Here is a 27880-nt window from a genome sequence, read left to right on the forward strand (position 1 = left end):
AGCGCATCGCGCAAAACAGAAACGTGTTAAAAGAATATAATAATAAATAGGAAAAATTATAATTGGTCCTTGACCTTCTGGAATGTTCATAAAGAATTTTAAAAATACCTTTTAAATAACTTTTTAACTGTATACAATGTAAAAGATAATGAAAATAATTATGGAATTAAATGTTTATTGCATAAAACAGCAGTTCCCAAACTGCGTGCCGTGGAATATTTTAAATTTTCGAGGGAAACACAGCGATACTCGACATCTGTCGGACACTGCGCGAACTAGTAGCTCGAGGTAGTTCACAGTTTCAGCATTTCTTATTAAGTTGTTTGGACCTAACTACTAAACGAAACTGTTAGGTATTTATTTTGGTCTGGGTGCACCGTGAAAAAATTACTGAGACACTAAGGGCACCATGAACCGAGAAAGTTTGGGAACCTCTGACATAAAATACACAATGAAGAAATGACTGTTGCGGAAATATTTGAACAGTGTTGATTTTCTCTTTTCATCAATCAATTTCCGATAGCCGACAACAATCTTCTCTGGGCCCTGGCGAAATAAATATCACAGAAAACCTCAAACCTTTTGTTTGAGGTACTCTGCGATACGAAAGATTTCATCTAATTCTTTTACTGTTATCTCCTTCGTGGTAACATTTTCATCTTGCTCATTTAAAAATTTTAATTTTTATGCAAGTGTGTATTAACTTTATTAGCAGGAGACAAACAAGTAACACGTCTTCTTCTGATGGTTGATGGAACACACCGAGGCGGGCAGCAGGCAAATGTTTGTTTATTGACTGTACGACTCGCGGTAAGCTTAACCCGTGATTCAAATCCTTTTCAACTATCGCATAAAAAAAACCAAAAAAAAACCAAAAAAAAAAAAAAAAACCAACATATTAACTGGAAATTTGCATCGTGTAAAGTGAAAAGTGGTATAATTTTTCAAATAGCATTAACTGAAAATCGCGTTAAACCAACTCGCGTTATCCGAGGCCTGCCTGTATCTCAGCAGGTGTCCGTTAGCTATATCCAAATTCTCAAATTGAGAGATGGATTGTACAATGTAAAAATAATATTATAAAGCAAAATCAGAAGCTTTGCCCTCCTATCAAGCATAAATGGATTTCCTATACACTAATCTGGGTTAAACTTGCACATTTTGACTTTCAGAGGCAGATGTTTTAGTGGCTATTCCTTTTTTTAGCATTCAGCAGTAGTTGTCCATCATAATGACATTACATTGCCTGGTACTTTTTTCCCCCATTTCTTTTATATTCTGATTTTTCTCCCTGCTCTTTATTTAAACAACCTAAATTTTCTGAAAAAATTGGTGATGAGAGAGTGCAAGAACTTTATCTTGTGGCCTAGTTTTCTAATCTCTCTAACATGTCACAAGAGTTTCATAATCTAGGTGGTTATCATTTCTGAAAAACTTGTGAAGTACATTTTTAAAGACAATAAGTTTCTCTTCCAGTGTGATTCATGAATTCTTCAAATGTTGTTATTGTTGTTGTTATTTGGTTTTTAGGAGCATTAGCAACTAAGGCCATATTGCTCTGGGATTATGCGGTGGTCATTCCCTGACTTTCCGCATCCTCTGTATTTGGTGGTCACGAGCTCAAACCCTGGTCTAATCAAGAAGTGTGTGCTACGCACTGCTGCTCCTGCCCACCTTGGCTACGAAGGTGCCAATTCTTCAAATACAGTCTAGAACTAGAAGCAGTTCGCAGATTTCAGGTAATCAAAAATTCCTGCTTTGATTTTACCATAGGTAAGTGATAGGAATTTAGTCCAAACATACTTGAAACAATTTCCATCTTTATTCAGCTTGAATGAACTATTTCCTTACACCCAGTTTTATATGCAGAAGAAGTATCAGTACCTTGTTTTGATCTATTAGTGGTGGTTTGTCGTTAATGTTCTTTGAACTTGGCTTCAAAGACTGTGTGGTGGTAAAATTTTCCTTTCCCAATGTACACTTCTTGCTAACTATCCCATCCCACTCACACAGAAAGCAAGGCATTTTTCAGTAACCAAGTTGCTGGCCAACTAGCAGACCAATAGCTTTAAATTTCCACATACTAGTCAACCATGATCCTTGTACTCTTATTTAATTTTAATTTTTTTTTCCAAAGAAGCTTAAAATTTTTGTAGTTTTCTTTTAAGTGTACTGAATAGGCTACACAAATTGATCCATACGTCAGCGTTCGATTAGGTCGCTGTTGGAACTGATAGTTCCATCAGAGACCTAATCAATTAATTTTGTCAAATTTCGGTTGGTCTATAACAGCCAAAATCCTCTGCTTGCACCTTCACGATAGTGGGACTATTAGTAACCCCAGCTATACCCCCACATGCAAGTCCTGAAATATAGCACAATGTAGTTGACCTCCCAGGTGCAACCCAATGTAAGCAGGGGTCGGGGTGTGGCACCCACACCATACAGAGGAATGCCACCCCTCTGTTTTACCAGGCAATACTAGGTAGTAGATGACTCTCATCAACTGGTGCAATACCACCCCTTTGCTTATTGGAAGCTTGAAGTGGTGGAACTCATGTTTAGTCTCAAGAGAAAAGCTCCAGCAAATCCTCTCCCATCTCTTCCATCATGCAGCAGATTGATGTCATTTGAGGTTATGATGGACATCATGGCAAGGTCCACCTTCCTTACATTTCAAGAGCACAGCTCTAAAACAGTGTTCGCAGGTTGGCCGCTAGATAGTCCACTTGACCAAACCTATTGGTAGGGGGACATTGTTGAGGCCATATTATGTCAAGGAGCTGGGCATATTCTTACCATGTGTATGCCATAACCAAAAATTTCATTATGTCAAACAGCATGTCCCCCCACCCACCTCTTCTTACTACTGAGTACATTATGAATTGTCAAACTAATACAAAAAACTTATCTACAAAAATATCTAAACCTTCAAAATATTTCCTTGTTCATTTCACAAATATATGTGCTCTCAGAACTAATCTCAATGATGTCCATTTCCACTTACAGTCTGCCAAACCCCACTGCTTTTTCTGACAGAATCCCAGTTATTGGTTGATTCAACCAGTGCTCATCTCAGTTCATTTAATTATTTGCCATATGATTCTTTTCGCTTCAAAGGTGGTACTTTTGCATATGTCCATTCTGATATTCCCCATCAGAGACTTAGTAATTTGGAATCTTCTTTTTTTGATGTTTTATGGCTAAAAATCTCTTTACCACATTCTGTAAATTTCATATGTTGCCTCTATCGTTCTCCCAACTCCACTAATCACTTGGAACTCTTTGACTTCCTCTCTTTGAAACTTGACTTTCTCCACTTCAACTTTCCTAACAGTGAGGTAATTTTCTTGGTTATTTTAATGTTCACAACTCCAGCTGGTTGAGATGCTTAGGCTTTTGCAATTATTACTGACCTCGCACCAATTGTTCGTTTACATACCAGAATACCAGACAATCCTAACCACACAGCCAACACACTTGATCTTTTTCTCACAAACAACCCTTCTAAGTACATGGTTGAGGTGAGTGGTCCTCTAGGCACCTCAGATCACAACTTGTTGATGATCTCTTCTCCAATGGAGCCTTTCCTATCATGACTATTCCCAACCATGTGTTGTTTGGCATTACAAGAATACAAACTGGGATGATCTGTGAGATTTCTTTTCCTTGGTCAGATTACTGTTTCAAAACTTCTGATGTCAGCATTTGCTCAGATCGTGTCAGTGAAATTATTCTTGTAGGGATGGAATCCTTTATTTAACACTCCATCTTCTCGTACTTTATCTAAATCTTGGTTTTACAATAAATGTGCTAAGGCTGTTCAAGAGAAGAATGTTGCATATCACAATTGGCTTGGTTCCAAATCTCCAGGTTCATGTTCTTCCTACACCAAAGCTAGCAATACTTGTAAAGCAGTTATTAATCAGTCCGAACTAGATTTTGAATATACTAAGAGTAGATAACTTGCTTCTTGTCCAAATGGTAGCCGAGCATTCTGCTTTCTTGCCAAAGCTATTGGCCACGACTTTTGCCCATCTCTATCCTCACCTCTGTCAAAACCAGATGGTTCCATCAAAGGCAGTATCGATCCACTGGTAATATTCTGGCTTTCGTTACCCATCAGTGGATAAATCTTATGTTAAAGTTTGGTGAAACTCGAGCAACTGCTCTTTATATTTCAAAGGCTTTTGATTGTGTTTGGCATAAAGGTTTTCTAAATAAGCTTCCACCTTATCGTTTCCCCACATTTTTTGTTATTGGGCATCAGGTTTTCTCTCTGACAGTTCATTGCAGGTGATGGTAGATGGCTCTCTGTCTAACATCTCCACTAATGCTGGTGTTCCCCAAGGTTCAGTTCTTTCTCCTACTGTTTTTCTCTTGTATATTAATGACTTTCTTCCACTGACTGGAAATCCTATCTATAGTTTTGTTGATGATAGCACATCGCATCCCACCTTCCAGTTTGAGGAAAGCTCACTGCACAAACAGCTTTAACTTCTCAAATATCCAATTACTAATTAATTAAAGCTGATGTCCAGGTAATTCACCAGTGTGGCAAAGATAACAGTTGATTTCAATCCTTCTAAAACTCAGTTCTATCTTGCAAAAAAGGATTCTTCTGTTCCTATGCTTATATGCGATGACAATCTGATTTTTAAGCAAAATCATATAAATCTATTTGTGATTACACTAACTTCTAATCTCTCTCTCTTGCCATAAGCACATTACAAATATTGCTTCCTCTGCATCTAATGAAGTGGGTTTTCTCTTTCGCTCTTGCCGTTACTTTTCTTCCAAACAGCTGTTCACTCTGTACAAATTTCAAATCCAATCTACTATGGAATATTGTTCCCAGATCTGGGGTGGTGTCCCCAAAGTCTCTCTCAGGCTTCTATATTCCATTCAACAGAGGGCAGTTAGGTTAATTAATGATTCATCTCTAACAGAGTCTCTCCACTCTCTGTCTCACAGCTGTTCTGTTTCTGATGCATGCCTTTTCTATAGATACTTTCCATGGGCACTGTCCTTGTGAATCGGCTGTTATAATTCCTGCTTTCTCTTCCAAACCAGTCCGAACGTGTACCGCAACCAGTCAATGTCCTTTTACTGTCCAACTTCAAACTCACAGAACCAGCGTTTCTTCTTCCTCGTTTATTCATTCTACTTCCGTTTTCTGGAACAAACAATCTTCCCTTATACGTATTTCCTGAAAATTACAATCTACAGAAGTTCAAGTATAATGTCAACAAATATCATCTTTCATCTTCTCAACTTTCAACCTATGCATGGTACTAAGTACCATAGCTCGGGGTTTCATAGCAGAAAAAAAAAAAAAAAAAATTTTTCATGATGTCATACCACAAAACGACCGAGGCCAGCAATTTCACATTTCTAATCCTTTTTCACGATGGTATGTTACATTAATGACTAGCATCACAAACAGAAATATAAACAAAGGATATTTATTAATAATTAAGGCAAAGCTAAGTAATATTTGACAGGTACTCTCAATTCCAAAATCAGCATTTGCAATCTTTATACAATAATTTTGGTAAACACGACAATTATGCCTGAAATGTTATCAGAAGCCCTCAATTTGCTTCAGTTTATCATTTTAAATGGAAAACAAAATTAAAAGTTTACCAGGTGCAAACTAATATTTAATTGAACTGCCTCTGGCCCTAATGACAGCAGCACACCATTGAGGCATTGACAAGATCAATATCTGAAGATAACCAACTGATAGTTTGTGGTTCCAAACATGAATTATGGCTTCCTAAAGTTCACAAAGGGTCTTTGGTTTCTTTCTGGCAACTGCAGATGCCACACAATGCCAACAGTTCTCTATAGGATTCAGGTCCGGGCTGTTTACTGGCCAGCTAAGAGTTGTATTGGACCATTCTTCCAACCATTTTTTTTCACCTGTAAAAAATGTAAACACATTACTGTCGAACCTCTAATGCAGAAATGAAGCTAAAATAACTACAGAAGTGCCTACTTACACTTTTCGCCCAATGACAAGGAGCAGAATCATCCTGAAAGATGCAGTTACTTGGCAGATTGAAATGGTTTCTAATGGTTGGCAGCAATTTGCCTTCCAATATAGCCAGGTATCCATTGGCATTTATGGAACCTTTTATAAACTGCAGGTGACCTACTCCGCGATACGAAATGCACCCTCATATCATTTGGCTGGTACGGAATTTCACTGTAGACATAATACAGTCTGGATGGTATTCTTCACCATGTCTACTGCGAAACATTTTCTCCCATCAGAGCCATGGAGGTTGAATTTCTTCTCATCCGAGAAAATAACTGGACTTCCACTGCTCGGGAGTCCATTTGTCATGCTCCTTACACCAAATTGATCGGGCCTTTTTCATTTTTTGTGTGAGGAGGGGCTTCTTCTTAGGACGGTGGGCTACAAGTCCATTTTTGAAGAGGTGTCTTCTGACTGTTACTGCACTTGCTACCACTCCTGTATGTTCTTCCCATTCTGTTTTCAGCTCAGACGAAGAAGCTTTACAGTTTTCAAGGCATATGCGCTTCAAAATGCAGTCCTGTTTTGGCATAGAGACTAGTTTGCATCCGGTTCCTTTTTTTCCTATCAGTAGAATAAGTATTCTTGAGTTTGGAAAGTAATCTATTCACTGTCAACTGATTACAAGACACTCTATATAAGCAATATGACGGGAAGAATATCATTCCTCATGTAAAGCAACAATAGCACTTTTTCTTTGTGGCATCAACTGCACGTAACTCGCCATCGAAACAAGCAAGGGATGACTACAACTCTTGCAGAGTGTGCTTATATAGCTGAAAGTAACAGCTGATGCAATATTATATCATCACCTACACATGTCAATGTTATCTGATGTTATCTACATGTTATCTGATGCAATCTGTAAAAAATATTGCCATATATTTACGTTATTCGGACGACAATTACAATTTTAAGGGGTGATGCACTTTCTTTGAACACCATGTATATGCCACCAGATCCTGAATCAGAAGAACAATTGCCGGTACTGGTAGTTCAGGTTAACAGGATACACGATGCTCGGCTTGTTCTTCATATCATAACCTGCCACATTTATGGTACAAAGGTAGTAGCCATTATTATGATCTCAAAGTTTCATCCATACCAGGGGAATGGCAAATGTCATGGCTTTCTTTATACCACATTTCCACAAATACAAGTCCTCCTCACATGTATGACACATTTTATAGGGTGGGTGACCCAACTTTGTCATCTAATTTTGAAATATATGGCATACACGTTTTGACAAATTATATTATATCCTGCCTTCATTTCACCATAACATAGTTTCTGCAAACGTAACAAAATATATTTGGATTGTTCACACGAGTTGCCATTGTCAGTGACACAGAATATGAAAACCACATTAAAAGCAGATAGTAGTTAGCATGACAGCACCAGAAAACAATTGAATGCAGAAGAAACACTTGATAGGTTTACACAGAGTTACCTGCTTTGCAGGTCTCAACATCTCTAAACACATCTATACCTGTCATCACAAAGGAAATAGTACACAACACATATATATGTAATGTGTATCTAGAAAAACAATTATTACTGTTTGTAAAAAAGTTGTATGATGATAGGTAGCAAAAATGTTTGGAAACATCAAAATCTATGTAGACCAATGTTGTGAGTAGTGACTTTTCATGCATTAAAGCATACAAACAAACTGCCAGGTGGCAGTGATCACAAGGTACTGAAGTATGTGGGATTTACTTATAAAGATGTAATAACTGTTAAGGACAAAGGGGAGGGCTGTTTCTCTCATAAAAGTGGCTACAGTTGTCACAGACAATTTTTAAATTGTATGCAGTAAGCCCAATTATGATGTTACCAACAGCAAATTCAAAATGGAAAGCTTTCAGGGAAGTAATCATACAAGTTACTAAGCTTTTAGTCTAAGCTATTAGATCATCTAACAGTTGGTATAAAAAGCTTAGTGCCTTCTGAAATAGATGTCAGATGAACTAATGAGACTCACTGAAGAGAAGAAAAATGCACACAGGGTGTATATAAATTTTCAGATGATATAGAAACCTACAGTAGATATAAATTAGTCTACAAAGTCACAAAGGAAGTTAGGCAAGCTAAGGCAGATTACAAGAAGAATTTTTTTGGCAAACGATGCAAAGATAAGCAGCCAGGACTTCTTTACTTATGTAAACAATAGAAGGAAGGGGAAGAATCACATTAGTTCACTAGATATGAATGGTATAATCCTTCTCAGGTTTCTGACAAATGAAAAGGTATTTTTCGACTATATTCACACATGAGAAATTCTTTAGGCATGGAGATGCCAGAAGTGTAACAATTATAACAGGAAGCTGAAGGATTCTGTGATAACTGAGAAGAAAATGGAAGAGAAACTGTTGAAGCTAAATGTAAAAATGGTATCTGGGGTTCATGGGATATATCTAATTATATTAAGGGGTAAAAGAGGTAAGCAAACATTTAGTAATAATTATGGGAGAATCATTGGATTCAGGAGCGGTCCCTATAAACTGGAGATGTGCAAATGTTACCCCAATTCACAAAGGAGGGAGATTAATGGGCAACACAAGTAATTACATACCTGTCAGTTTGACTTTTGTTCCAGAAAAAATAATGTAGTCACTATTTAAAGAAATAATGCAGGATAGGAATGTAACTGCAGTATAAATAGCATTTATACAGCAGTTACATCATTTTATTTGTTAAGGGGTAATCTTCTCTGACCAATCTGATCAGATACTGTGTGTGTGTGTGTGTGTGTGTGTGTGTGTGTGTGTGTGTGTGTGTGTGTGTGTGTGTGTGTGTGTGTGTGTGTGTGTGAGAGATATGGGTGTTTAATGGCGCACAAGCTGCTGTGGCTATAGTATGCCTGATCAGATGCTATGATGCAATAAAGGAGGAACTGGATGCATAAAATAATTTTGACATCACATACTTTGCTGTATAAAATAAAAGCTTTTAATACTTTTCCACATAAGACTGCTGCTCAAATTGGAATAGTGTGGCACCGAGTGCAAGGGCAAGATGAATAAATTTACATCTGAACTTTATTTATGTATGAAGAGATGGATGAGTGGGAGAAGACAGAGTGGTTACCAATAGGCACTATTCTTCTTGGACTAATGTTATTAATGTGTATCTCCAGGGTTCAGTGCTGACCACTGTTATTTTCTATATTCATTAATCATATTGATAAAGGAACAGCAGTCTTAGTGTCAGAAGTTTACAGATGATATGATGGTTGCCAGGATCATTAGTGACAGTAATCAATGTATGCTACAGCAATAAGACATAAAAAAATTAGACATGTGGGGCTGAAAGTGGAAATTGAAGTTCAACATTAAAAATGCAAGGTAATGCATATGAGTATCAACTGTGTTTTTTTTTTTTTTTTTTTTTGTAAACCCCAAACACGAGAGGTATTAGAACCGTGCTTGGGTTGGAGGTTGAGAAGACGAAAGAAGATATTTGTTGACCTTGGACTTGAACTTCTGTAGACTGTAATTTTCAGGAAATACGTATGAAGGAAGGTTGTTCCAGAAAACGGCAGTTGAATGAATAAACGAGGAAGATGAAAAGTTGGTTCTGTGAGTTTGAAGTTGATAGTAAATGGATGTTGGCTGGTGGTGGCACGTGTTCGGACTGTTTTGAAAGAGAGAGAGTGGGAATTATAGAAGCCAATTCAGAAGAACAGTGCCCATGGAAGTATCTGTAGAAGAGGCATGCAGCAGAAACAGTATGAGACAGCGAGTGGAGAGACACTGTTAGAGATGAATCATTAATTAACCTAACTGCCCTCTTCTGAATGGAATCAAGAAGCCTGAGACAGGTTTTGGGGGCACCACCCCAGATGTGGGAACAATATTCCATGGAAGTGCAGATTTGAGATTTATACAGAGTGAGCAGCTGTTTAGAAGAAAAGTAACGCCGAGAGCGAAAGAAAAAAACCAAGTTTTTTAGATCCAGAGGAAGCAATATTTGTAATGTGTTTGTGCTTAGAAAGATTAGAAGTCAAGGTAATCCCGAAAAGAGATATATCATTTTGCCTAGAAATCATAGTGTCACTAAAGATAAGCATAGGAGCAGAAGAATCCTTTTTGCAAGATATAAGACAAGACTGAGTTTTAGAAGGGTTGAAATCAACTAAGTTGTCTTTTGCCCCACTGGAGAATTACCTGAAGATCAGACAAGAGGAAAAGAGTGGGGGAAAGAACTGAACCTTGGGGGACACTGGCATTAGTGGAGAAGTTAGAAGACAGAGAGCCATCTACCATCACCCTTAGTGAGCGATCGGAGAGAAAACTGGATAACCAATTACTAAAAACAGTTGGCAAACCATAAGATGGAAGCTTGTTTAGAAGACCTTTATGCCAAACACGATCGAAAGCCTTTGAGACATCAAGAGCAACTACTTGTGTTTCACTGAACCTTTCCATTGAATTAGTCCCTAAATGGGTAACATAAGTCAGAACATCACCAGTGGATTGACACTGATGATCCATACTGGCAATCATTGATCAGACGGAAGGTTTCTAGGTAGTTTAAGAGTTGGCGGTTAATTGATTTCTCCATTACTTTAGAAAGAGTAGAAGTAATTGCAATGAGACGATAATTGGATGGGAAGGATTTGTTACCCTTTTTAGGAACTGGCTGGATACGAGCAATCCAAGCAGAAGGAAAAACACCTTTGGAATAAGAAAGTGAAAAAAGGCGGCAAAGAATAGGAGTAAGTTCCGGAGCACAGGTTTTGAGAATACGTGGAGAAATACCATTGGGACCTGGAGCTTTCTTAGCATTAAGATTCATCAAAATCCTTCTGACATCCTTTTGACGGGAGGCATCGAATGGATCGTGTTGGGAATGGTGGGAGGTGTTTTACCAAGATCATTAATACACGAGTTGGAAGAAAAATGGGATGCTAGCAGGTCAGCTTTATCCTTGGCTGAAGTGACAACAGAACCATCTGGTTTGGACAGATGTGGGAGCAGAGATGGGCAAAAGTTGCGGCCAATAGCTTTGGCAAGGGACCAGAATTCTCGGCTACCATTAGGGCAAGAAGCAAGTTTTCTGCTCTTAGCCTGTTCAAACTCTAGTTTGGACTGATTAATAACTGCTTTACAATTGTTGCAAGCTTTGTTTTGGCAGAAAATGAAACTGAAGAAGTAGAAACAAGCTAATTATGATATGCAACATTCTTCTCTTGAACAGCCTTAGCACATTTATTGGAAAACCAAGGTTTAGATAAAGGACGATATTTTAATGTGGAGTGTAGGATAAAGAATTCCATTCCTGCAAGAATAATTTCACTGACACGATCTGAGCAAACGTTGGTATTAGAAGTTTTAAAACAGTAATCCGACCAAGGAAAAGAAGAAAAGAAGTCTCGCAGATCATCCCATTTTGCATTCTTGTAATGCTAATGCCAAACAACATGAGGTTGGGAATAGCCATGAGATAAAAGCTCTATTGGAGAAGAGACAATCACCAAGTTGTGATCTGAAGTGCCTAAAGAACCTCTCACTTCGACTGTGTACTTAGAAGGGTTATATATGAGGGATTTGGCTGTATGGTTAGGATTGTCCGGTATTCTTGTAGGTAAATGAACAATCTGTGCAAGGTCATTAGTAATTGCAAAAGCCTCAGCATCTCGACCAGCTGCGTCGGTATGACTAGAAAACGGAAGCCAGCTGGAGTTGTGAACATTAAAATCACCAAGGAAAATTGTTTGTTTGTTTGTTATTTGGTTTTTAGAAGCATTAGCAACTAAGGCCATATTGCTCCGGGATATGTGGTGGTCATTCCCTGACCTTTCCGCATCTTCCGTATTTGGTGGTGACGTGCTCGAATCACGGTCTAATCAAGAAGCATGTGCTACGCACTGCTGCTCCTTCCTACCTGGCTATGGAGGCGCCATAATCACCTCACTGTTAGGAAAGTTGGACTGGAGAAAGTCAAGTTGCAAAGAGAGGAAGTCAAAGAGCTCCAAGTGATTAGTGGAGTTGGGAGAATGGTAAAGACAACAGATGAATTTTACCCAATGAGGTAGAGAGATTTTAAGCCAGAGAAGATCAAAGAGAGGAGATTCCAAATTGCCAAGTCTCTGACAGGGAATATCAGAACGGATATATGCACAAGTACCACCTTTGAGGCGAAAGGAATCATACAGCGAATAATTTGGGCATCTTAGATGAGCAGTAGTTGAATCAACCAATAACTGAGATTCTGTCAGAAAAAGTACATGGGGTTTGGCAGACTGCAAGTGGAAATGGACATCGTTGAGATCAGAATTGAGACCACGTATATTTGTGAAATGAATTAGGAAGTGCTTGGGAGGTTTAGATCTTTTTGCAGATAAGCTTGCTCTATTAGTTTGACAATTCATGGTGTATTCAATAGTAAGAAAAAGTGGGTGGGACATGCTGTATGAAGTAATGAAATTTTTGGATATGGCATACACATGGTAAGAATACACCAAGATCCTTGATATAACGTGGCCTCGACAATGCTCCCCGCATACACACTACTCGGACTCCCTCCAGTCACTATCTGGCAGAGTAGAGGTAGCAAGATTATACACTAGCTGATCTGGAAGCTTCCTAGAGTTACCAATAGGTTCAGTCCGGTGTACTAACTAGCGGCCGGCCTGTGAACACCGTTTTAGACCTGTACCCTCGAAATGTAAGGAATATTGGATCTCGCCGTGATGTTCATTATAATCTCAAAAGTCATCAATCATACTGCATGATGGAAGAGACAGGGAAGGGTTGACCGGAACTTAGCTCTAGAGACTAAACATGGGTTCCACCACTTCAAGCCTCCAATAAAGCAAAGTGGTGGTATTGCACCAGTTGAGAGTTATCTGCCACCTAGTACTGCCTGGTAACATAGAGGGGCAGCATTCCTCCATGTGGTGTGGGCGTCACACCTTGACCCCTGCTTACGGTGGTTCACACATGGGTGGTCACCCACCATGTACTTGTGCATGGAGGTTATACCCAGGATTACTAACAGCCCACCATCGTGAAGGTGCAACCAGATGATTTGGCTGTCACAGTCCATCCAGACTTCGCCGAAATTGGGTCCACTTGACTTGAGTATCACACGAATATCAGTTCCATCAGTGTTTTAGACTCCCAGGTAGCAAGTGCAGCTTGTCTGGCATATCTGAGAGAATGTCTGTGACAACCTCAAGGACTAGCACATTCAGAGTAGTGTGGTACCACATTCAGAGTAGTGGAGAATGAAAAACACCTGTGATAATTGTGCAGTCAGATATCGAGAGTGCATAGCATGCATTCCTTGAATGGACCGGGGTTCAAGCCCGTGACTACTAAATACGATAAATATTTGTATTGACGATTTATTGTGAACTCTACTGACTTGGTTGTCGTGCTGGAGTATAAACAGAAAATTTATTTATTTATTTATGTTCTTTGAGCAGTGAGAAGACAGGCTGCCAGGAGAACCAGGAAGTTTGTTAATGATATGCAGGAACTTTGTAAGCAAGAATAAGGAGGTGATTTTTCCATTGTATAAGGCAATGGTTAAGCTGCATCTTGAATAATGCATTCAGGTGTGGTGGCCTCTTTTTAGGAAGAATGTGGATCTGCTGGAACCAGGTGCAGAGAAGTGCAACAAGATTAGTGATGGGAACAAATGGGTCCTCTAAAAAAATCCCTATTCAACCTGGGTGGGGAGGTTTTTTTTTTTTTTTTCTTTGGTTGACGCTGTATAAGCTTGCTTTCTTGCACATCATTTCCCACTATTAATACTAATACTAAACAACAGAACATATAAATTGTGCAGACACGTGGTTTTTTTTTTTTTTGCTAAATTTCCGTAACAATTTCCTAATTACAGCAGCCTGAAGAATAAGTAAATCATCAAATATCTTTCAAAAAGGACGGAATGGAAGTGTGAAGAAATAACATGAACCACAAGAAGAAATAATATACACTAACCTAAAAGCCTATTTCAATATAAAACATCATTTCTAAAGCAAAAACCAAGTCAGAAAGTAGAGAAATATTAATGAAACAGTCAATATAGTGGTATAAAAAAAAAGTTTTTACAAACAGTTTTTATAAAAAAACATAACAGATAGCCTATTTTCTTGAAAAACTTTATAATATTGGTTTAAAAATTGAATTTAAAATGAGGTCACAGATCCTATACAACAGCAAATTACAATGAGTTAGCATTTGCCTGATTTTATGGACATTAGCAGGTCTTGATTACACAAGTTGTCTTGTCCAACATGTGTCAAGGTAATTTCTCTGAACATATCAAATTTTATTGGTTAGATCAATTTTATTCCCAATGTTATGTTTATTTCCTATAAACCCTTTTAATTTGATTGCCTTGCCACCTACAACTTTCTCCTCTGCATACGGATTTTTCAAAATGGACTCTGATACTGAAATTTTTTTTCTGTGAAATCTGTTCTATAATTATCTTGCACTATATCACACTGGCATCAAACTCGTTTAAATGGCAGAGTATAAATTTTATTTTTAGATATTTATATGAATGAAAATTAAAATTATAGATTCAAAATTATAAAACAGCTAATGCTAACTTATAATTTTGCCCACTGAATGCCTTATTGAAATTATATAAAGTTGGGAGGCCAAAAGGCTAATGTGAACTAGCCATTTGGCAATGTCAATACTTTCCCCATAAAATGCATAAAACTTTCTCCATGTGCTATAAACTTAATTTCATACTTCAAACAAACAACCTCAGTGTACAATTCCAACAGTCTAGAATTGTGAACTCCTCTACTACATTACTGGATTTTTGGGATAATCAGCCTCTGTTTAATTATTAAAAATGTTAAAATACTTCAGTTTCTACTTTTGTGTTATAATCATTTTCAAGCATATGATCAATAGAATAATTATAGGTGTCATATCATGCAATGATTTTTTTTTTTTTTTTTTTCAATGAAAACCCCAAACACGAGAGGTATTAGAATCTACAGTAATTAGTACAGTGCTTGGGTTGGAGGTCAAAAAGATGAAACAACATATTTGTTGACATTAGACTTGAACTTCTGTAGACTGTAATTTGCAGGAAATACATATGAAGGAAGGTTGTTCCAGAAAACGGAGTTGAATGAATAAACGAGGAAGATGAAAGTTGGTTCCGTGAGTTTGAAGTTGAACAGTAAGTGGATGTTGGCTGGTGGCTGCACATTTTCGAACTGTTTTGAAAGAGAGAGAGAGTGGGAATTATAGAGGCCAATTCAGAAGAACAGTGCCCATGGAAGTATCTGTAGAAAAGGCATGCAGCAGAAACAGTACGTCTATGAGACAGCGATTAGAGAGAGAGACTGTTAGAGAGGAGTCATTAATTAACCTAACTGGCCTCTTCTGAATGGAATCTAGAAGCCTGAGAGAGGTTTTGGGGGCACTGCCCCAGATGTGGGAACAATATTCCATGGTAGGGTGGATTTGCGATTTGTACAGAGTGAACAGCTGTTTGGAAGAAAAGTAACGCCGAGAGCGAAAGAGAAAACCAAGTTTTTTCGATGCAGAGGAAGCAATATTTTTAATGTGCTTGTGCCAAGAGAGATTAGAAGTCAAGGTAATCCCCAAAAGTGATATATCATTTTGCCTAGAAATTGGAGTGTCACCAAAGATAAGCATAGGAGCAGAAGAATTCTTTTTGTGAGATATAAGACAAGACTCAGTTTTAGAAGGATTGAAATCAACTAAGTTGTCTTTGCCCCACTGGAGAATTACCTGGAGATCGGCATTTAAGGAATTGGTAGCAGATATTCAAGAAGTTGAAGCTGATTGGGCAGGGCAAGGTTTCTCAAAATGGAAAGTGGAATGCAATGTGCTTTCATTGGCAAAACTATGGATAGGATTTCCAGTCAATGGAAGAAGGTCATTAATATACAAGAGGAACAGAGTGGGGGAAAGAACTGAACCTAGGGGGACACCAGCATTAGTGGAGAAGTTAGAAGACAGAGAACATCTACCATCACCCTCAGTTAGCAATCAGAGAGAAAACTGGATAAACACTTACAAAAACAGTTGGTAAGATGGAAGCTTGTTTAGAAGACCTTTATGCCAAACACGATCGAAAGCCTTTGAGATGTCAAGAGCAACTGCTTGTGTTTCACCAAACTTTTCCATTGAATTTGTCCATAATTATAAAACTATTGATCTTCTCTGTACTCAGTCCAGTAGCTTCACATCCTTCCTAAAATGAGGCCTCCAGACCTGTATGCAGTACTCAAGATGTGGCCTGACCATTGCCTTATTCAATGGGTTAATCACGTCCTTATTCCTGCTAGCAAAATTCCTGTATATCATTGACAAAGCCCCACAAGCTGTCCATTACAATGACGAAGTACTGATGCTGAAGAGAAACTGAAGTTCCATGCTTAATGAAGGATCATCAGGGGCCCAAATATCAGTAGGGATTTAAAACTTTATGACAATCTCAGATTAGCAAGATTGTCTTTAATTCACATTTTATTTTAAAAAAAATTCATTAAAGGTTTGGCCACCTTTACATAGTGTGCATGCAATTAATTTAAAAGGATATATAAGTCCATTAATTTACTCATGATCATCCCAGGGATGTAAGCCAAATATAAAGCCAAGTATATGTTACGGACAAAGTTTGAAATTTTAGACAGTGTACACACTACTCTGACAAACTGTTAAAGGTTTAGCATTCGTTAACCAATGTCTTGAGTAAGCTTAAATTCCAGTGGCATTCTAGTCAGATGAAGTCTAGGGTATACCTAAATTGTTGAAATGTTTGTTAATGTTGCAGCATTTACTGTATATTAAGTGGCTACATTGCACAAAACAGAAGGAACTGGAAAGTTGCTGGAGAGTCCTTCATCCTGCAGTGAACTGAAAATGGCTGATGATGATGAAGTCGTTACTGGCAGTGTTGTGAACTTGTCTGAATTTCCTGGAAAATGCCCACATTTAAAATTTTTCCATTTCCATCATAAGCAATGTTGTTCTTATACACAATGTATATCTTCTTTCAAACACAATTTAACATTCTACAGACAAGTTTCTTAATAAGGAATAAGGAGATGATAATCCCATTCTACAATGCAATGGTTAAACCATTAATTTGAGTACTGCACACAGGTCTGGAGGCCTCATTTTAGGAAGGATCTGAATCTGCTGAAATGGGTGCAGAGAAAGGCAATGAGATTGGTGTGGGGAACAAAAGTGCTCTTACCAAGAAAGTCTCCAGTTTTGCATATCAAAGGGTATGAAGATTATGCACCTGCAAGGTGATCTTGATTGAAGAATGAGGCTCTGAATGGATGACTGAGAAATCTCAATGCTTTCTCTTTCTCAGACTACCCTTTGGCACCCTTTCTCTTGCTTAGACTACATACATATATAAGGGAGCATAAATTCAAATTAACAAAGGATTTGCATGATAATGTGCAAAAGTTTGCCTTCAGCCAGCAGGTAGTTGATTATTAGAACAAACTCACCTGTGGTTGGGGAAGTAGGTAGTTTGAATAAATTCAAGGAAGGACTGGATATACTGGAAGGATGGACAGGTCATATGGGATTTTTTTTGCTGATGCTGTATAAGCTTGCTCTCTTGTATCATTTGCTAATACTATTAACTAAGCTATGAAAAAAGCTGTAATCATACTTCTAAATATATGGAGTGTAAAGAAGCCAATGCTCACAGTATGAGCTCAACTCAGAAGCGAGGTGCATATTTCTGTTGAAATTTATATAAATATATTAGCAGGAGCTGAATATTTTGATTATTTCCTGAAATCCAAGTACATTTTGAATATACTTGGGTTTCAGGAAAGCTTTTGATACTGTTGCACATAAAAGACTGGTGCAAATTGGAGCAGCTTGGCATTACAGGCAAGTAGATAAAGGGATGGCTGAGTGGGAGAAGACAGAGAATGGTAATCAATGAACATTGCTCCTCATGGACTAATGTTATTAGTGGAGTCTACCAGTGTTCAGTGTTGGGCCCACTGTTGTTCTATATTTATCAATGATATTGATGAAGGCATATCAGACCTAATTTCAAGTTTATAGATGATACAAAGGTTGGCTGGGTGGTTAAAGACAGTAATGACACTATGCTACTGCAAGAGGATCTAGAAAAAAGTTAGGCAATTGAAGTTTAACATTGATAAATGCAAAGTACTGCATATGGGTAGCAATAACCCCAGAGTAACGTACCAACCATGTGGTACTACACTCAGGGTAGAGAAAATGAAAAAGACCAGGGGCTAATTGTGCAGTCAGATATGAAGTTCTCTGCACAATGCAGACAGGCTGCCAGGACAGCTTGTGAGGCTTTGTCAATGATATGCAGGAATTTTTCTAGCAGGAATAAGGAGGTGATTATCCCATTGTATAAGGCAATGGTCAAGCCACATCTTGAGTACTGCATACAGGTTCTGGAGGCCTCATTTTAGGAAGGATGTGAAGCTACTGGACCGAGTACAGAGAAGATCAACAACATTGGCAATGAGAACAAAGGGATGCTCTTACCAAAAAAGGCTCCAGTTCTGCAAATTGTAGCATCTTGAGACTAGGCACCTGGAGGTGATCTGATTGAGGTGTTTAAGGCTTTTAATGGATTGAGCAAGCTCAATGCTGATGGGATTCTTCTTCTTGCTCAGACCACACACAAGGGGGCACAAATTCAAATTGAGGGTGGACATTCAGGAGTTACAGAATATATGAGCAGAAGTTTGTCTTTAGTCAGCAGAAGGTTGATTGCTGGAATAAACTTCCATCTGTCGTTGTGGAAGTTGATAGCTTAAATAAATTTAAGGAAAAACTAATCAAATTATTGGAAGGAATGAATAGGTGAGATGGGAGGTTTTTTTAAATTATTTTTTTTATTTTGTCTGCTCTTCTGTATAAGCTTGTTTTCTTGCATCATTTGCCACTGCTAATGCTAACTATTATAATATTTTTTCCCTTGAGCAAAAACACAGGAAGTGAACAAATTCAGGAATGTGTGTGTGTGTTCAGTGCTCTAAAAAGAACAATGTTAACTGCAGATTAGTAGTAACAACACAGAAAGATCAATTAATTAAAATTATCTACAGTAGTTCTGAACAAAGTACTGTGGGTATCCATATTAGCAGGAGTGTAAGCTGAAAACAAATCATTTGTTTTCAGCTTACACTCATTTATCTGATGTACTGTAAAATAAATAATAGGCTAACTTAGACATATTTAGAGGAAATGTATTATTCAGGTTCAATATTTCTGGTTTTACACTTAATCTGTTGAAAAAAAAATCTGATGAAAGGTTGTGTGTGCTATGTATTTTTTGTATCAACATTTTCAGATGAAGGAGGGGTTAAGTTTATAACCAGATATGCAAAAGTTATTGTTTAATCTCTGACCTATAAGTAACTGTATTTTAGTTTATTTAAAGTCAGTTGATCAACTTCAACCACACAGACTAAAATTTCATTAATAATAAATGAATCACACTCAGTAATCTTAAACTTACATGATGAGTAATGTCATAAACTACAACAGCTGCTTGTGCTCCTCGGTAATACATAGGTGCTAAACTATGATACCTTTCTTGTCCTGCAGTATCCCAGATCTCAAATTTAACTGTCACATCATCTAAACATATGGTTTGTGTAAAGAAAGCAGCTGAAAGAGAGAGATTTTTACTGTTGTGCAAACAAATTTTGAATAATATGTAATTACTGAAAAAAAGCTCAATCAACAAATTGCAAACTGGCACCTCAAGAGATATAAGGTGCCAGTTTTTGGGTTTTCTTCCTCCTTCTCCCAAAATAAATCACAGTCTAATCAAGCATGAATTACTGTTGCAGACAAAGACAGAATAATTAGTTTTATTTACTTACAAAAACACATTTTTCTTCCAATTCTTTACTAGTTAAGAAGTAGATACAAAATATCTAAGAAAGTAAATGTACAATCTGTACAGCAGTGATGTGCAACCCACGGGCTGCTGGCTGTATGCCTAAACATTTTTTGCACCCCCGTCTCAGCCTATAAGAATATTTCAATAAATTTTCATAAAACATGCAGTTTAAGTATCAAAAGTAATAAAATAAATAGTTGCTGAAAACATAAATGTTAATAATACATAAATGTCATCAGCATCATTTCCATGCTGCACTAAATAGAGAATTAGGGAATTCTCTTGCATTGATGAGTAGTGTAAATATACGTTGTTCAAACATCATAGTGCTTATGTCACGGTTGTTGCCTGCTATGTATGCAATACTGCAGATGGAAAGTACGGCTTCATATATATTGATGATATAAAAATACTTTGTTTTCCTATACCAGTGTTAAGCTATTATTGTATTACAGTGGATTCCAGTTATTCACTGGTTAATCGGGGCAGGTGATTATTTGGTGCAAATCTTAGAAAACAGAAACCAATCGAGAAAATAGCCAGAGTTTACTTTGCTTAATTGGGACAGCATGCCATTTAATTGGGGCAGGAGAGCGCAGCACTGGAGATTACCCTACGGGTGTCTCCGACCGTACCATGTGGTTCAGTTGAAATTCTGGAGGTCACAACCATAAAACAATAAAAACAATTAGCAGTCACGTCTTTATTGGGCTTTTCTGTTAGTGAAATCTATCATACATGGACACTAAACTCGATCTTACTGAATTTGCGATAATACAGACAGCTGGAATTCTGTGGGTTATTATGGTGAAATGTGTTTACACTTCCATGAAATCTTCAATCAAATAAAAAAAATTAATTTTCAGATCTTCTCTTCATTCCTATTTTTAAAGCTTTGTAACTCGTTACTCAGTTTTCACTTGTGCATAGTGTTACTTGCAATTTGTGTGTACCGTGTTCTTTGTTATTGATTGCTTATCTTTTTACTGTTTTAAATTTTAATCCCCACCCAAAAATGTCAGTGAACAGAAATGTCAACTAGTTCATATGTACATATTACAGTACGTATTAATTATTCCGATTATCACGTATAACTCTCCCGATTTTCACGTATCATTTAATTTTTTAATTGGTAAGGTAATAAAGGATAAATTTGTGTTTAACATATCTTTACTTTTATAGCTTGTGGATAATATTCCTCCTATTTTCTCTAATTAGAATTGCTGTTTAATAGAATTAAAATTCAATTCGTAAAAGTGATCACAATGACCGCCGCTTACTACACATATAGTGAATGGTACTTTACTATGGTGAGTCCTTGTAACATGATTTGGTTGTACAGCGAACTAATTGTAAATTTGGGGGGGTACAATGTATTTTTAACTATTTACGTGAAACTTCGGATAATTGGGGCATCCACTTAATCGGGCCAAAATGCACTAGTCCCGATGTGTCCCAAATAACTGGAATGGACTGTATTTTGAAAGGGTAAAATTGCCATAATGAAATCAATGGCTGAAAAAACAAATAAAAAACAGAAGACGAAAAACACGTATTCCAAGAGCAGTGGACAAACAAATATTATTTCATTATTAAAATATAATTTATTTAATTACGTCAGCAAAATGTAAGCATGTCAAAAGAGTATAATCTGAAATGGCACTTTGAAAGAAAACATGCTAATTTTAATGAAAAATATTCTGGAAAACTGAGGAGAAAAGGTCAGTTCATTGCTTCATTCCTTGCAAGCTCAGGAAAATATTTTTGTGAAATGTTCTGAAATCTCAGAACAAGCCAAAGAAGCATCTCATTCAAAATATCTCAGCTAACAGCTCAGTCATCAAAACCTTTTTCTGATGAGGATTTTGTAAAAAAAGTTTTCTTCTTTCTATGATCATTGATATAAACATCAGCACATTTTACCAATGTTAAAAAAATTTATTTTGAAAAAAATTATACAAAAAAGTTCAAAAATATCAGTTTAAGCAGAAACTAATATTTGAAGTAGCTGATATTTCGAATGATATCAAAAGTAAATTTTCTGAAATTCTGAAACGGGGTACTTGCTTTTTGCTTGCTGTTGATGAGGCAGTAGATATTACTATTTTAAGATATGAAGAACTTTTAGAATTGTATCCATTAAAAGGCCAAAGGAGAGACTCCATTCTTGTCTTATCTAAACTGATTGAAATAACTACCGATGGTGCACCTTCTATGATTGGCTCTAGAAGTGGTATGGTGTCTCTTCTCCCTGATCATATGAAAGAGCTAAGCCTTCAGACAAAATCTATTGGATAAAGCATTAGGATTCAAAGCTCTTATGGAATGATGTTGTGAACACTGTAAATTTTAATAGGTCATGAGGGTGAAACCATAGACAATTCAAGGAGTTTCTCAATGAAATCGAAAGTGAATATAGTGACATTGTGTACTATACTGAAGTACACTGGCTTAGCAGAGGTAAATTTTTACAACAGTTCTAATAGGTTCAACTAATAGGTCTGTAATTACTCGTGTCCCCCTTTGAACCTCCTTTGTGAATTGGAGATACATTTGCACATCTACAGTCCGTGGGGACTTCCCCTGAGTCCAAGGATGCTCTCATAACTATGGCTAAGGGTTTGCTCCTTTAATATAACTGGATAGATCCCATTTACCTCAGGTGCCTTTTTTATGTTTAACTTCAACAATTTCTACTCCACTTTGCTCTCAGTTATTACAAAATCATTTAACTCCCTGTTAGAGTTTGATAAACATCTGGCCCTCTCCTCCTTGAATAACTCCTCATGTGTGAATGCAGATGCAAAATACTCATTTAGATTGGCAGCTATCTGAGAATGATTATCTGCAGTCAAACCACTGATATCAAGTGGACCAATCTGATTCATCCTCTTCCTTTTAGAGTTTATATAAGTAAAGAAGTCTTTGCTGTTTTTCTTTGCATCCTTTGCCAAACATTTCTCACAATCTGACTTCGCTTGCCTAACCTTTGTGGCTTGATTACAGACTAGCTTGTATCTACCATAAGCATCTGTGTCGCCTGACAATTTATGTGCATCTCATGTATTTTTCTTCTCTGCCACGAGTCTCATTAATTCATCTGACATCTGTTTTGGCCTAAACCAGACATATTTCTTAGTTGGAACAAAAAGCCTAGTAGCTTCCAAAATGACTTCCTTGAATGCTTGTCATTTAGAATTTGCTGTTGGTAATGTCATCAGTTGGTTCCACTGTATAGAACTTAAAATATCTCCGAGACCACACTCTAGTCACTTTTACAAAAGCAAAAACCGTTCCCTTTACCTCGATCAGGGGCGTATTCAGGGGTGGACAGAGGGGCATATGCCCCCCCTTAACAAAAAATTTTAAATTAAAGAAAAAGAATGCAGGAGGCATTAAAATTAACATAACTATTATAAAAATAGTTATAGAACTATAACTATAGTTACAGAACTAAAATATCTTGGAGTGGTTTTTGATTCTAAATTAAATTTTTATCCCCATTTGACCTACTTGGCAAAGAAAGTGAGAAATTATGCAGGTATGATTGCCAGGATCAGTTGATCAGAATGGGGGCTCAAAAGAAAGACCCTGGCAAACATATACCGTGCAATGTTCCTACCTGTTATCACCTCTGGAGTCGGTGAGTGGTTCACCTGCTCGGGCATAGTAAGAAACAGGAATAAATTAAAATCGATACATAGGACAATACTTCTCACCATTACCAGAGCATGTCGCACAGTGAGCATACCTGCAGTGCAATTGTTGGCCGGAGCTCTCCCACTTTACCTGGAAGTAGCCAAAAGTGGCTTGTATTATAGACTCAAAAAGGGCATATCCACAGATTTTCTGGGGAGAGCTCTTGACACAGCCAACACCATCAAGGCTAAAAGAAAAAGAATAGCCACAAAGCTCCATGAGCTATGGCCAACGAAATGGGAGCAGGAAACCAGAGGTCTAGTTACCAAAAGGTTTCTGCCACAGGTGGCAATGGTCAGCCGAAAGCCACCTAAGTGGTATGCTCCTTGACTTTTTACAACATTCATAAGAACAGGTCATGGCTCCCTAAAGGCAAAATTAACCTCCTTAGGCTGGCTGATGACCCAAATTGCACCTGTGGCAAGAGTGAAGATTGGGTACACATTCTATATGAATGTATAATTTATGACATTCCCAGAACAAAGCTAATAGCACAGATTGGCCCCTTCCAATGAAATCTTCATTATAGAAGAGGAAAATTATAGTCTTTACAACCTTCACGCAGAAAGTATTCGAAATGCGCAGAACTATCCAAAGAATGGCAATTCAGCCCCCCACCAATTAAATAATAATCAATAATTAAAATTGCCCACATCTCCCACCATGCCCAGATGATGACCTAATAACTGTCAAGACAGCAGTATTCTGCACCCTGACATGACAAAACCGGATCGACCTGGGTACCCCCCCCCCAACAAGAGCTAACCTGCCACGAATAGGAACCTGGGGCCCACACCATAAGTAACCATGTGGGGGGGGGAGATGTACAGGCAGCCAGTGAAGCAGATTAGCTGAAAAATATCAGTAAGTTGGTAGCAAGGGGATGCAATGTAGAATGAAAGAACAGAATGAATAGGCTGGTCACTGAGTGAAAGAGTGAATTAGGAATTATGGTAAAGGGAAGAAATGTCAGTTTTGGTGAAAGAAAGAAAGATGGTTATGTTATGTTATTTGGTTTTTAGGAGCATTAGCAACTAAGGCCATATTGCTCCGGGGATATGCGGTGGTCATTCCCATGACCTTTCTGCATCCTCCGTATTTGGTGGTCATGGGCTCAAACCCCAGTATAATCAAGAAGCGTGTGCTACGCACTGCTGCTCCTGCCAACCTGGCTACGGAGATGGCAAAGAAAGATGGAAGCAGCAAGAGGGAAAGAGAGTGAATGAGTGTTATGGTGAATGGGAATGAGAGGAAGGGCAAATGTAATTAGCTGAGAGAGTACTAAGTTAATAATAATTCACACCACTTTATATATACTAACAAACATTTACTAATAACACAAACTATCACTGCATTCTTCGCTGGCCTGCACCACAACTGAAGAATATTAGTAAGTTGAGGTGCCCAGAGAATGCAGTGTAGAAAGCAAGAGTTGAACAAATGAAATGAAAGCCAGAAGAATGAATGAGTGTGTGTGTGTGTGTGTGTGTGTGTGTGTGTGTGTGTGTGTGTGTGTGTGTGTGTGTGTGTGTGTGTGTGTGTGTGAGAGAAAAAGAACACAAATCATAAATGTTACAGTTAAGTTCACACTAACATTAGTTTTAATCTTTTATAATCTTTCTTATTTAGCTTATTAAGCATTAGTATTTCAATTACAATACACACCACTGCATCCCCCCCCTGGTGTGGGAGAAAGAGATGAGTGAAAAAAAAAAAAAAAAAATATATATATATATATATATATATATATATATAACCTAACAAAAAAATGTATAAAAATAGAATGCAAGTAGAGGGAAAATGTGGATTATGAATGAAGTAAATGTGTGTCTCTCTCACCCCCCCCTCGCCTGATGGGTTCCCCCTGCCAGTTAACATATCTCACCCTGGATGGGATGGGCAGTTTGACTTCCTACCGGATTCGACAAGACATGGACTTGACAACCATTACCGAAGAAGACATACTGTGGCTTTCTGCCAACACTCCATTTGGCGATCTGAACTGGGTACTCTAACCAGGTTCCCTTTAAAACCCATCCCCAGGCAGGGGAGGGAGGAGCCTGGTCTCTGTCTCCTCCCCTCCCTGCCTTCCCCATACTTTCCTTGGTGGGACTTGTCCCCCACTGGCCTCTTTGGGGATGCCTACTCTATCATCTCCATCCTTCTACCTGTTTCCCCCAACTCTAACTAAACTGACCGAGCATGCCCCTAACAATGCCGCCAATTTCTAAAAAACTCAACCGCTTTCTCATAAACCTCTTTCAGCCTTTCCAAATTCTAGTGTTCATCCGCCCCTTTATGTGTGAGAGTGTGTGTGTGAAATTATGTAGAAGAATATGGAATTTGAGGAATAGAAATAGAAAAAGGGTATCAGAACAGATTAATGCCATCAAAATAATGATTGAACATTACATCAGTCTGTATATTATTTTTTAAAACTTAATACTAACTGGATAAATTTAATAAGAATTTAGAATATAAGCATGAGGGATGAAAACTATACCCACGAGGCCAGAGGGCTAAGTATTTAGGTAACCTAAGTTGGACTTCATTGTTGTACTCTACAAATAAACACAGATTATAATAAAATAGTAAAATTAAAATGATGATGTAGCTAATTATTGATAAATGGATACATTGAATGGAATGTTAACAAGGGCTAGTTCCAACTCAATATAGCCCATTAATAATTGGCTGAGGCTATTTGTTTCTGTTTGCCAGTTTGTCTAGGTTCAAATATACCGAGAATATAATTTCAATATAGTTTAATTACTTTTATATACATTAAATTTACCAGAAAACTACTAGCCCAACAGATAGCGTTAAAAATTAATAATAAAAATAATGGAAGTGAATCAAGAATAATAAAAGTGAGTACCAACTATTAATTAGTGCAATTTATTTATGTAGGGAAAAGGAAAGACTTATGCCAAAATTAAGGCGAATAGGAGGAGGAGGAGGAATAAGGATAGCAATAGCCTCAATCTCCCTCAAATTGCTCTAATACAAATCTATAAGAGCAATTCGAGGGAGATTTTCATTACATAAATAAACTGCACTAATTAATAGTTGGTACTTTTATTATTCTTGATTAATTTCCATTATTTTTATTATTAATTTTCACAGCTATCTGTCGGGCTAGTGGTTATTCTGCCAGTTTTCTGCTAAATTTAACATTTATTAATGTATATTAAAGTAATTAAACTATATTGAAATTATATTCTCAGTATATTTGAACCTAGAGAAACTGGCAAACAGAAACAGATAGCCTCAGCCAATTATTGATATATTGAGTTGGAGCTAGCCCTTGTTAACGTTCCATTCAATGCATGAATTTATCAATAATTAGCTACATCATTTTAATTTTATTATTTTATTAAAATCTATGTGTTTATTTATAGGGTACAGCAATGAAGTCCAACTTAGGTTACCTAAATACTTGACCCTTTGACCTCATGGGTATAGTTTTCACCCCTAATGCTTATATTCTAAATGCTTTAATTCTATATTAAACCATATTGAAATTATATTCTCAATGATATACAGGAATTTTTCTAGCAGGATAAGGAGGTGATTATCTCCTTGTATAAGGCAATGGTCAGGCCACACCTTGAGTACTGTATACAGGTCAACAAGATTAGTGAATGGAACAAAGGGTTGCTCTTATGAAGAAAGGCTTAAGTTTTGCAAATTACAGTGTCTGGAGACTAGGGACCTGCGAGGTGATCCGATTGAGGTGTATAAAGCCTTGAATGGTTTGAGCATGCTCAATGCTGATGGGATTCTTCCTCTTGCTCAGAATAATCGCCTGAGAGGGCATAAATTCAAATTGAGGAAAGACGGTTGTAGGACAGATGTGCGGAAGTTTGCCTTTAGCCAGCGGGTGGTTGATTGCTGGAACAAACTTCCATCCGTCGTTGTAGAAGTTGATACCTCAAATAGCTTCAAGGCAAAACTTGACAAACATTTGGAGCGAGTGGATGGGTGAAATAAGGGTTTTTTTTTTTTTTTGGCTGATGCTATATAAGCTTGCTTTCTTGCATCGTGTGCCTTTGCTAATGCTTATTAAATTTCTCCAGTTGATATTAAGTTAAAAAAAAAAATATATATATATATAGATTTTGCCACAGAAATCCTTGGAAATTAGGTGGTGGTGCCTACCAGAGTACTTAACTAATCTATGGGTGCCTGACCTGCCTCCTCGTGGCAAAGTATAGGCAACGGTGGATCACAATAGGGACCCAATGGCTAACT

The 27880-nt window shown here is 37.5% G+C and overlaps 1 protein-coding gene across 1 annotated transcript in view; it reads right to left on the minus strand.

The window, feature by feature from the left end:
- The window catches only part of LOC150075031 (ras-related protein Rab-5B-like), a 132335-nt gene that overhangs the window by 33858 nt on the left and 70597 nt on the right, over positions 1-27880 (minus strand). Inside the window, exon 3 of the mRNA XM_090388977.1 lies at positions 19538-19689. Coding sequence (XP_090245103.1) covers positions 19538-19689 — 152 coding nt within the window. The remainder of the gene's footprint in view (positions 1-19537; positions 19690-27880) is intronic.

The sequence above is a fragment of the Mastigoproctus giganteus genome, chromosome 14 (assembly GCF_048544385.1).
Source record: "Mastigoproctus giganteus isolate SK-2022 chromosome 14, ASM4854438v1, whole genome shotgun sequence".
Classification (NCBI taxonomy): Eukaryota; Metazoa; Arthropoda; class Arachnida; order Uropygi; family Thelyphonidae; genus Mastigoproctus; species Mastigoproctus giganteus.